Here is a 13,009-nt window from a genome sequence, read left to right as displayed (position 1 = left end):
CACCTGTTCCCTGGATGCTGCCTGACCTGCTGCGCTTTTCCAGCAACACATTTTCAGCTCTGATCTCCAGCCTCTGACCTATCACCCTCACCTTGACCTCTTTCCACCTATCACATTTCCAACTCCCCTCCTCCAAGTCCCTCCTCCCTACCTTTTATCTTCTCCTGCTGAACACTCTCTGCTCATTCCTGAAGAAGGGCCTGTGCCCGAAACGTCGAATCTCCTGTTCCCTGGATGCTGCCTGACCTGCTGTGCTGTTCCAGCAATAAAGTTTCAACTTTGATCTCCAGCATCTGCAGACCTCACTTTCTCCTCGAAGATGAGCAGAGAGATCTTGGTGTCAATGTTGCCACCCAGGTTGATAGGGTTGTTAAGCAGGTGTATGGTTGTTAGCTTTTATTGGTAGAGGGATTGAGTTTCAGAGCTATGAGGTCATGTTGCAGCTGTACAAAACTCTGGTGTGGCCGCACATGGGAGTATTGCATACAGTTCTGGTCACCGCATTATAGGAAGGATGTGGAAGCTTTGGAAAGAGTTCAGAGGAGATTTACCAGGATGTTGCCAGGTATGGAAGAAAAGTCTTACGAGAAAACACTTAATTGACTTAATTGAGACATATAAGATAATCAGAGTATTAATTAGGGTGGGCAGTGAGAGCCTTTTTCCTCAGATGGTGATGGTTAGAACGAGGGGATGTATCTTTAAATTGAGGGATGATAGATATAGAACAGACATCAGAGGTAATTTCTTTACTCAAAGACTATTGGGGTGTGGAACACACTGCCTGCAAAAGTCGCAGACTTGCCAAGTTTAAGGGCATTTAAATGGTCATTGGATAAACATTATAGAGGAAAATAGAATTGTGTAGGTTAATGGGTTTCAGAAGGGATTGTACTGCACTATAATGTTCCATGTAAATGAACAAACTTCACTCACAGGATCAGCAGTGCAGACTCCCATTGAATGTGATCCTGGCATTTTTACTGCGATCAGTATCTGAATTTTCAGAGACAAACTGTTTCAATCTATTGAATAATTTAGTATTAAATGGGGAATATGGGAAAATTTAATCTGGCTACTGGCCCATTCGTGCTGAAAAATAGAACTGTGCATGATCGAAATTTATTTTGAAGCATACCGCTCATGTGTGAGTGGACCTCTCAAAATTGATAGGAACCTTGTTAAAATATTTGAGTTGGGTTCTATGACTCTTGTAGAATGCGAACAAAATTGACAATGAACTTTGATCAACAAGATCAGCAATCTGTAAAGGGAATCTCAGGTGGCTATTGAAGATCACCATAAAAATCTCTGCAGCAAAACTGAAGATAAAGATCTGTGAAAGGGGATCCATGGGAACAGCAGATGATTACAAATTAACTTCAATAATCTCCTTTAATTCCCTTCAAATAAATATCAGTTCCATGACACCCTAATCCTCGCAACGATGTAAAATTAATAACTGAACGGATCATACCTTTGTACAGTGGCAACTAAGGCCTTTTCCCTTTTCTTCTGACTCTCCAGAAGCACCTCCTTCTCTCTGCAAAGGATTCGATTCTCCCCTAGCTTTTTCTCCAAATCTTTGAACGTATCCTGAAATTTTTCATTTTTTTCTTCAAGTAAAATAAGCTGCAATGACAATAATAAAGTGTGATAATGAACAATATCTTTCTTCTTAGGGACAATGAATTACAAACATAATGGATAGAGGGTGGAATCTAATAGGAGTCTGCGTGATGTGGCCTACGATGAGATGCATAGTAGATTCAGGCAATGAGTGCAGAAAGGTCCACCTCGCCATGGAGACCTTTTATACTTTATACAAGTCGTGCTATGAGGTTTTTGCTATGTAGTGGTGAGATGTCAATTGACAAGGCATTATTGATTGTTAAATGCCTTGTTAATAGCTCAACTCGCATCATTAATGTTCAGACATCCATCTTAACAAATGCATCAAACAAGCCTGGCATCTGGAAAACCTGACATGGAACCCAGAGTGGGAATCTGGTGGATTCAGTTGCTGATTGCTGCAGTGACCTCAATATCTTGGGTGCACACCTCATGTCCACAGACACAGACATCTGTCATGTCAGCCTCAGTACCCTCATGGCACATTTCAAATCAACTGACAGGATGCTTTTGCACTTTAATGTTGCACCTTGGGCTGCACTGGCAACCATCATTGTAACACTGCAGCAAGGAAACTGTGCACTTACAGACACACACCCAGCTCATGGACTGGAACAGGGTGCAGATCGAGGCTATTCACTCACTTGTAGCACTCACTCACTTTGAGCATACCTGGATGCTATGTTCTGCCTGTCCTTCCAGCTTTGTCCTGTCAATAAGTGATAAGAGGCTCATTTTACTTTGGTCTTGCAGTGCCATTTACAACAGATGCCAAAGTCAGTGAGTAGGTTATACTTGTCAGGAAGCCTCAGTCTGGTCAATGGAGATAGCCTACACTCAGAAGTTCCCAACTTACTCCCCACAGCAGTGGAATGAGGCCCTTAATTAAACATTTATTGGCCAATTAGTGGCCAGGCTCAAATGTCATCCTAAACATAATTGCAGTGAAGACAGGAAGGCAGTAGTGTCTAGGTAACTCACCCACTTACTGAATTCAATATTGTTCCTGCCTTGAATCTCACATCTATTGAGAGCAAAAGATTCCTCCAATGTGTTTTAGTGATATGAACTTTGTGTTTTTTGAATAATCTCACTTCAAGGAATATAGAGTCATAGAGATGTACAGCATGGAAACAGACCCTTCGGTCCAACCTGTCCATACCGACCAGATATCCCAACCCAATCTAGTCCCACCTGCCAACACCTGGCCCATATCCCTCCAAACCCTTCCTATTCATATACCCATCCAGATGCCTTTTAAGTGTTGCAATTGTACCAGCCTCCACAACTTCCTCTGGCAGCTTATTTCATCATATTTATTATGCAGGCTGTTTTCCCAGAAAAAAGCTCAGACTGCACCAGAATGACTCATTCTGGATCGTTTATATTATCTAAGGAACCTCTGTATAAAATATTACACTTAACTTCAGTTCCTGGATCTAATATGTGTAACAACAAGGAACGCAATGTTTTTGCCTCCAAAATCCATTCTCATTTCTCTTACACTCCTAGTTTGAACTTTCCCAATTATATATTCACCCCTCTTTTAGCATTAGAAACTGTGCTGGTCTAAATCAGAAATAACCTTCTCAGTGTCTATGTTGATAATGTATTATCCCACTTCAGGGTCCTTGTTCTCTCCACAGCCTTATCTACCAACCACTTCCACATCATTCTCATAATACTCTCCCCATTGGGATTGTTTATGTTTGAAGGAAGAAAATCAGTTGACAGCCCAGTGTAGTAGTGAAGGAATATTGGACAGTTGGAGCTGGTGTCCTTTGAATGAGATGATAAAGGCCTTATTTTGCTGTTTGGATTTAACTAAAATATCCCATGGTACTGTTCCAAAGAACAGCAGGACAGTTATCCCCAGAGTCCTGGCTAATATTTCTCTCTAAAGCAAAATCACAAAATGGATCTCTGTCATTATCACAGTGCTGTTGTTGCTGAGCACAAATTAGCCACCAGGTTTTCTGGATTATAACGGAGATTACATTTCAAAAGTATTCTATCGACTATAAAAGCACTTAGTGAGGCTCTGTAGTCATGAAAAGCACGATGTAAAATGCAAGTCTTCCTTTCCTTTTATTCCATTCTTTTTATAATGGCTGAAATAGCTCAAAAAATAGATTCTCTTTCCACCTTTAAACTGTTACTTCCATAGAAGTCAAGGACCTTTTATTGGCTCTTTCAGTTTCTTTTGACTGATGTTAAAATTCCTTTGTGCTTTATCCTTACTTTTTAAACCTCCTGCAGCTCTACAGTACCAATCCGTCTGTCAACCCCAAACACCAGAAATCTATTTCTGCCAACTTTGCTTCCCTGGGAAGTATTCTCCTTCCCTTTGCCACATTACTGGCTGCCATGCATTTAGCTTCCTAAACCCACAAATAAGTATTCCCTTTCTTAACTCCACAAACGTCCTACCTTCTATCTGATCCTTTCGTCCAAGACTTTGGCTACTCTTCCTGCTGTCTCTTACTTAGTATTTTCATCCTTTCCATTACCCACCTTGAAATGTCTTTTGATGCAAAAGGCAATATAAAAGTATCATAGAATTGTACAGCAGATGAGAAAGCTATTTGATTCATTGAGACTGCGCTGATTTTTTTCAAAGAACAGTCTTTTGTGTCCCACTCCCTATTCTTTCCTCATTAGCTGACAACCTTTTTTTATATTCACATATTTCCCCAAGTGCCCTTTGATCACTATCATTTAATGTAATTTGACCACCATTTCAAATAACACCCAAAACTGTCATTGCATGAAGATCTTCCTCGTGTCACTTCTGGATCTTTAGCCAATCACTTCAATTCTATGCCCTCTGGTTATTCACCCATCAACCAAAGGAAATCGTTATTGATTCCATTTATAAACTTCCTGATTTAAAAACTCCTCTTAGCCTTCTCTACTGAAGAAAAAAATTCCCAACTTCTCCAGTAATTTCTGCATAACTTATCCTTGGGACAACTCCAGTAAATCTATTCCTTAAAACCAACACAGTATTCCAAACATTTCTTGTCTGCAAATGGACATAGTATTCCAGCAGAGGCTGTACTAGTGATTTATAGAGGACTTAGTACAATTTGTTTTTATACTTCAGGCCTCTACTTATAAAGCCAAGGATCCTATTTACTTTGTGAATTGCTTGATAACTTGCCCTGCTACCTTCAAAGATATGTACACAAAGAACCATGGTCTCGCTATCCTTGCATGTCCTTTAATATTGCATTCTTCATCATATATTATTACCCCATATCTTTCCAAGTAAAATGTATAAAATCTATAAAGTGCTGTTTTAACATTAATGCATAAATCTTATTTTGTATTATTTTATAATGTATTACCTGGAAGAAATTTTGATTTAATTCAACATAAAGTTATACTGAGTTCAGAGAAACTTTAACTTCCATAGGTGCATAAGCTAATTATGTTTAGGAAAATTATATGAAATATGAGACAAATTATCTATCTCAGAGAATTGAGTTCTCAAAAATCAGATCGATTTGTGACAATCTACAACAGTGAGCAAAATCCAGAATTTAACATCACAGTGGGGTTCTCAGCTGGACAGACAATGTGGTTGCTCACACACTTGTGAGGAAGGTTTCTCTTCATGGTGGTGCTTTGGTTGACAATTTGGCAAACTAATTGGTAACAAACAGAGCTGAGAGATGGTCAGAGTTCATTCTTTTGTCACCACTTACCTTATTTTTTTCTGCCTCAACTCAAAGTATGTATGTTTTATATAAGAGATGAAAATACATCAGGCCCAAACTTCACCTCAAAGATCATCTTCTTAATAGCTGATTAGTGTTTGCATATCTTCCCTGTCTTTATGTTATGGGTTATTGGGCATATCAAATTTTCATTTCCTCTAGTTAAATTAACCCAATTAATTTCCTTCTACTATAGCTGTCATGAAGTTAAAATATTTTTTTTTTTAAAACCTGCTTTATTAGAAAACCATTGATTGGTTTGGAAGCCAGAAATAGATACCAGTTACAATAGTTCCCTGGGAGATAAGATGGGTCTTTGGACAATAAAAATGCCCTGCAATAGATGGGTTACTATCAGATCACTTTCAGCTATTCTTCAATTAAATTATGATGGAGTTTTGTTTGCAAAAAAAGAACTTAATTGAAATGCCAAAGGAGTATACAGAGATGCTTGTTTTTATAGCTACATTTGCATAATTATGCACTCTTTTGAGCTGTAGATGGGTAAATGTGTTTAACTACAGTAATAAAACATTCTGCAATCGTTTCCTTTGAATAATTTGCTTCTAAAAACTAATTAAAACCACTTGGTGACTACCCAAGTAGAAAGCCTCATTTAGCTATTTTAGCCTCATATGGTAACATGTAAATAGACGATTTGTACATTGTGAATTTGAATTATGCATCACGGCCAAATCTCAGCATATTCTTTGAGTGTTTAACGCCTATTTGTATCTATCCACAAATCTATCAGTCATCGCTATTCAGCATTTGTGTGCCTAAAGATTTGCTTGTTGAAGTATATATGTAATAAAAATGTAATCAGGGTAATAAAGGTCCAATTTCACGTCACAGTAGCTCAATTTGTACATAATGTATTTTGCATTAGCTTTAGTTTCGGAAGACCAATTTCCCCTGAGGTTAGGAAAAATATAATTGCAAATGATCTTGGTACCGTTATAATGGAATAATCAGAACTGCAAAATTATGAAGAACATTTTGTTTCATTATCACAGCAATTCTTTCCTGTTGAATTACTCTTAATCCTAAATCTTAAATAATTTAAAGGAAAGATTTATTCCTGTGCTATCCACTTCTTTAATTGGTTTTATATTTTAGCAAAAATCAGTGTTACATTCAAATGGGGAGGGCAATTTGTCAGAATTGGAAGCATGTGACTTGTTTTTGGTTAATCTTCAATTACTTAATGCGTTTTTTTTGTTTGACAGACAGAGGGAAAGCAGAAGAGGATGATATTCACGGAAGGCTAAAGGAGTAGATGGAAGTGGCTTTGCTCATGTAGTCTCCAATATGCAATTATAGGCATTATAGATCACCCAATCTCATTGAGCTGAAACATGCAGCGTGCATACTTAGAATCCAAATTTCAAAATATTGTTGATGCACTTATGGATGCATATGAGAAAATGGGCATTAGACTAAACATTTAGAAGACAAAAGGTATGTACCAGCTTGCTCCCACTGCACAACACTACTCACTGCCTAATATGATCCACAGCAAGTCTGGAACAACATGGATTAACTCTATTACAATGAAAGTATTCAAGATACTATGCCAACTTTACGTGAGTCTTGAATTCAGACACAAACTTGGATTCTTGGCAGTACTGAATTAATACAGTCTTATAAATAAAATCCTATAATTTAGTATCAGGGTCATATATGCAAAGCCATTCTCCTCCTACCCACTTCTCTTCTTATTAAGTCCCTCAGAACTGAAGATGACTTTCTTTCAATCCAGATTTCTGGATCCCAAAGTGACAAATAAGTGAGTCCTAAATCCACAGTCTGCCACAGGTGAGTGGGATCCTCAGCAAGGGCAGGCAATGATGATAAAACTTAACATGGTGTCCAGCGCACCAGCGCAGCATTTGGACATCTGAGGAACAAAGGGTTTGATGACAACGACCTCAAGTCTGGCACCACTTCAAGGTCAGCGACAACAGGCGGCATGGTAGTTCAGTGGTTAGCACTGCTGCCTCACAGCACCAGGGTCCCATGTTTGATTCCAGCCATGGGTGATTGTCTGTGTGGAGTTTGCACATTCTCCCCCTGTCTGCGTGGGCTTCCTCTGGGTGCTCTGGTTTCCTCCCACAGTCCAAAGATGTGCAGGCCAGGTGAATTGGCTGTGCTAAATTGCCCCGAGTGTTAGGTGCATTAGTCAGGGGTAAATGTAGGGGAATGGGTCTGGGTGGGTTGCTCTCCGGAGGGTTGGTGTGGACTTGTTGGGCTGAAGGGCCTGTTTCCACACTGTAGGGAATCTAAGTTACCATCCCTTCTGTATGCATCAGATATATATGTCCATATCCAGCAGCCAACTCCACAGCAGCCTCGGAGAAACAACACTAGCAATGCCATTGGAAAATCCTGAAAGCCCTACTGCAACATTCTGCAGCATTCCCAGTGACTTGTGGGAATCTTTTGCCCAAAGGAAGAAGCATCCGTGAAGATGCAAACCATTTTGAGCAGCCAGTTGGAGGCAGAACACCAAAAATGGAATAATCATGCAATAACCAGCCTCCATGGTATTTAGCTAATGGAAATAACATAAGATAGCTGGGAAGAAATGTACAAAACTGCATTCAAAACATGTGTGCTTTGTTTTGCATTTGTCAAATATTTGTCAGAATTCTGAAAGTCCAGAACTGATAAACCTTTTGCTTTTTTACCTGCTGACTCTGGCTCTGAAAGTCATTCAAGGTGGGTAGATCAGCGAGGTACTTTTCTAGGGTTTCTATTCTCTGTTGTCGTTCATGGCTTTGCTCAGATTCTTTTTGCAGCTTCTTTTTCAGACTGCTGATATATTTCTCGCGTGCTTTCACCTGAAACATAGTGCAGAAATATTAATGAGAATCCAGACCTCTATATTTGGGGAATACATTTCCATGTTGAATGAAATTCTGTTTCACAGAATGTTCCTTGACTTAACAAAGAGACTTGGGTTACATTTTATATGGATTTGGATTCAACATTTTTGTTTGAAGAATACTTTTAAACTTAAAAGAGAATAATTATGAGCGCATGAAAGCAAAGCTGTTAAAGTGGATTTACAAACTAGATTGAAGGATAGAGTCAATAGACAAACAGTGGCAGACATTTAAGCTGATACTCCAGAATGCATAGGATAGGTAGGTTCCATCAAAGAAGAAAATTTCCAAGGGACAGATCCACCAATTGCAGTTAACTAAAGATGACACGGATGGTATCAAATTTAAATAGATAAATCGTACAATAGTGCATAGAAAGGTGGCAGATCAGAAGGTTGAACAAAATATTAAACAAAACAAAAAGATTAATAAGAGGGGAAAATTAAAGTATCTAGAAAGTTATCTAGAAATATTTAAAAAAGTAAAAGTTTATGTAAATATTTATAGAAGAAAAGAGTTAACGTTATGAACATTGTCCCATACAGAAGTGAATCTGGAAAATTCATAATGGAAAATAAAGATTTTGCAGATTAATTAAACAAAAAGTATTTTGTATCAGTCTTCACTAAAGAGGAGACAAGTAACATTCCAGAAACGTTTTAAATCAGGAAATGGAAGGAGGATCTCAGGAAAATCACAATCACCAGAGAGGTGGTAGTGGGTAAATTGTTGGACCTGTGGCCTGATAGGTGCCAGGATCCTGATGGATGTTATCCTAGGGTCTTAAAACAAGTACCAAATGAGTTAGTAGATGCATTGACTTTAATTTTCCCAGGGTCCCCCAGATTCAGGGAAGATCCAATTAATTTGGAAGATAGCAAATGTAACTACCTTCTTTATAAAGGGGGCGAGATAGAAAGTAGAAAATGTCAGGTTAGTTAGTTTAACATCCGTTAGAGGAAAATTGTGAGAAGCTGTTATGAAAGACATTACAGCAGAGTACTTAGAAAGGTAATCAGGCAGAGTCAACATAGTTTTGTGAAAGGCAAATCATGCCTCATCAATCTAATAGAGTTCTTTAAGGAATTGATAAAGGAAATTGATACTGTAGATAATTGAGAACAGGTGGATGTTCTGTATTCAGATTTTTTTGAAGATATTTGATAAAGTGCCACATTGGTTATTGTGCAAAATGAAAGCTTATGGTATACAGGGTAGCATATTAGCATAGATAGAAGATAAGGCAGCTAATAGAAAGAAGACAGTCAGCCACAAATGGGTCATTTTTCAGATTGGCAAGAAATAATGAATGATGTAACTTTACTATTTAACCACAGGTGGGTGGGTCCGATCTTATGAAGTTTTCTTATTTATTCGAATATATCCAATATGTGTATTCTGAAATATCCCCTCAAGTGCCTGCCACTCCATCTTTATTTTTAAATTTAATTTGCCAATTTACTTTCATCAGCTTTTCTTCCACACCTTCATAATTGCCCAGTTTAATTAAAAATAAAGTTCCAGACCTATTTGCCCATTTTGCAAACTGCTTGCAAAATTCAATCAATCGTATGATTGCTGCCACCAAGCATTGCCTTTGCTATGAGATCATTAATTAATCCGATCCCATTGCACAATGCCAGGTCTGGTGTAGTCAGCTCTATGGTCAGTTCCAGAATATGTTGCTCAAAGAAACTACAGGTAGATAAATTCTTCGTCAGCATGGTGGTGAAAGTTTGTAAAAGTCACTCAGGAATGTGGATTTGAGGTCACAATCAGACCAGCCATGATCTTATTAAATGGTGAAGAAGTCTAGGCAGGCCAAAGGTCCTACCCCTGCTTCTTGTATGCTCATGTAAAGTATCAATAGTCATTGAGTTTTACCTTCTCCTCCATTTTCTTTGCTTCTTCCAAATATTTTTGGGTGTTTTTCCTGAGGCACTCATTGAGATGCACAATCTCAAGCTCCGCTGCAGACAGCTTTTGCTCCAGGTTTTTCTTTCCACAATCAATCACTTTGGATGTTTCTATATGGTGTATATGTCTCATACTCTCACATGGGGATTCATGCTGCACAAGGAAAGATATACAAGCATTGGAGATAGTGATGAAAAGGGAAACAACATATTGCCTACCTCAGTAGCAAACTGACAAGCAACATAAATAACGGATGTAAAAACTTCTATATGTACATAAAAAGGAAATATTAGCAAAGATATGTGTAGGTCCACTACAGGCAAATGTAGGAGAATTTATAAAGGAAAATAGAGAAATGTTCGAGAAGCTAAATAATTACTTTGTCTCTCTTCACAGAGAAAGAGCCATGGAATGATAGAGAACTAAGGGACTAATGAGAATGAGGAATTCAAATAAATTAGTAAGAAAAAGTAGCATTGAACAACTAGCATTGAATAAATAACATGGAAAGTTGACTCCTCTCTGGGACCCAATGAACTACATCCCAAAGTGTTGAAAGAGGTGACAACAGAGACAGAGGCATGACATTTTTTTATTTGCATCTGAGAGGACAGACATGTTCTCATTTTGCAATCTCATTGAATGTTGAAGTGCTTTTCAACAGTGTAGGTTCAAATCTCCACATTGGGGATCAACAGATTCGTCACAAATCAAGGGGAAGTGAAATACTTTTAGCAAGTACCTGATTGGCTTAGGTTTGCTTTAAATAAATGAGCTGAAAATGTGTTGCTGGAAAAGCGCAGCAGGTCAGGCAGCATCCAAGGAACAGGAGAATCGACGTTTCGGGCATAAGCCCTTCTTCAGATTCCTGAAATAGATCCTTGGTACTGTGGGAAAATGTGGCAATGCATACCTTCACTGAATATTTGGGCATCATTACTCAGGTTAATATCTATGACATTTTCCAGTATCTAGGCTACATTTTGAGCCTGGTCCTCAGTTGGACCTCATGTACAAAACTCAGTAGCCAAGAAAACCTGGTCTCATCAGCAAAAGCCATGGACTTGAGCAGTCTTGTCAGCAGAAGCCTTCACTCAATCTCAAACGATCTACACTGCTGGTATTTAAGCAAGTGTCAGAGCCTCATCACCTTACATGATGAAGGTTGAGAGTGTGGTGCTGGAAAAGCACAGCAAGTCAGGCAGCATCCGAGGAGCAGGACAATCGACGTTTTGGGCAGGAGCCCTTCAGCAGAAATCTCTAGCCTGAAACGTCGATTCTCCTGCTCCTCGGTTGCTGTGCTGACCTGCTGTGCTTTTCCAGCAACACACTCTTGACTCTGATCTCCAGCATCTGCAGACCATACTTTCTCCTCCTTGCATAATGAAGTCTCAAACATTGGACCGGACCATGTCATAGCAGGTCCCAGTTTAACCTTCTCCAAGAATTACAGTCAGACGTATCATATTATCTTAATGTCATACAATCACCTGTGTTTTTATCATGAATGCAGGATCACAGCGTTCCAAAAGTGCTCTCTGCGCTCGAAGTTCATTTTCTTGTATTTTTTGCTGAAGTCGGATAATCTGTTGCTCCTGGCTAAAAAAAAAGGAAAATTGAGAGTCAAATACATTTCTGACTTTAAATTATCATATGAGCCACCAAACAAACAATTATTCCTTCTGTCACCATTTCTTTCATGTAATCTTAATCCAGTCAAGATCTCTCCAGGTCTTTTTCTTAACTCCAATGAGAAAGGAGATTCCCAGGTTTGGCAACTAATGCAAACAACATGAAGTCAGATAGATACCTTGACCACCCAATAATCAACAGTTATGGAATCTAATTTCTTGTGTCTTTACTGGAACAAATGCATTAAACCAATGAATGTTAAAGTAAACATCGAAAACACGATAACAATAGCCTAAACAATATGGAGATCGACTGGAACAATAAAACTTTTGGAAACTGTTAAAACTATCAAAGTCGATCAACCTATTTCATGATTATAATAAGAGCGATTTTTTAACACTCATTGCACCTTATTGGCTGAAATTGTAGTTTCCATTTGTGGAGATCAAAGAGAATAAAACAGCAAGATTAAAGTTATGTAATGTCATGGCAATGGTTCATAAATTCCTGAATTACTTACGGTCACACTAGACTGTTAATTACAACATGAATTTTTAAAAAGGGGACATAGAGCCAAAATATGTGGATGTAAATTCAAGGCTGCCGAGCAAAGGCCTGAGAGGAAACATGGAATGTCACACCTGAAATATGCCCGAAAGAGACGGATGCAATTCCAAACAAACTGGTCTGTGATGTCAGATAATGTGCAGCTGACTACACTTGTCAACAGAAAGTCCATTTCTGTGGATGAAGTCCCAAACTGCAGACATGTTTATCATAGCATTCTTAAACTGCAGTTAGAGGCCATCTGGCCCATTGAGCCTGCACTGACACTCTAAAGAGCATCACACCCAGACTCAGCCCCCCACCCTATTCCTCTAACCCAAAGATAAGATTGATATTCTGAAGGGAGATTACAGAGAGTTAGGCAAAAATTTAAAAAGGAGGTCCTCAAGAGTAGTAGGACGGATTGCACCTAAATTGGAAGGGGACTAATATAATGGCAGGGAAATTTTCTAGAACTGCTTGGGAGGATTTAAACTAATAAGGTGGGGGGGGTGTTGGACCCAGGGAGATAGTAAGGAAAGAGATTGATCTGAGACGGGTACAGCTGAGAACAGAAGTGAGTCAAACAGTCAAGGCAGGCAGGGACAAGGTAGGACTAATAAATTAAACTTCATTTATTTCAATGCAAGGGGCCTAACAGGGAAGGCAGAT

At 38.8% G+C, this 13,009-nt stretch overlaps 1 protein-coding gene across 3 annotated transcripts in view; it reads right to left on the bottom strand.

Annotated features, from left to right (window-relative positions):
- The window catches only part of cep85l (centrosomal protein 85, like), a 299,535-nt gene that overhangs the window by 15,555 nt on the left and 270,971 nt on the right, over positions 1-13,009 (bottom strand). For all 3 annotated transcript variants that reach the window (XM_043684467.1, XM_043684463.1, XM_043684471.1), the window contains 4 exons: positions 11,650-11,758; positions 10,127-10,312; positions 8,045-8,197; positions 1,478-1,632 (listed from right to left, as the gene is read on the bottom strand). In XM_043684467.1, coding sequence (XP_043540402.1) covers positions 1,478-1,632; positions 8,045-8,197; positions 10,127-10,312; positions 11,650-11,758 — 603 coding nt within the window. The remainder of the gene's footprint in view (positions 1-1,477; positions 1,633-8,044; positions 8,198-10,126; positions 10,313-11,649; positions 11,759-13,009) is intronic.

Source organism: Chiloscyllium plagiosum, chromosome 3, assembly GCF_004010195.1.
Source record: "Chiloscyllium plagiosum isolate BGI_BamShark_2017 chromosome 3, ASM401019v2, whole genome shotgun sequence".
Classification (NCBI taxonomy): Eukaryota; Metazoa; Chordata; class Chondrichthyes; order Orectolobiformes; family Hemiscylliidae; genus Chiloscyllium; species Chiloscyllium plagiosum.
The sequence above is the reverse complement of the archived record's forward strand: the minus strand, read 5'-3'. Positions and strand labels throughout refer to the sequence as shown.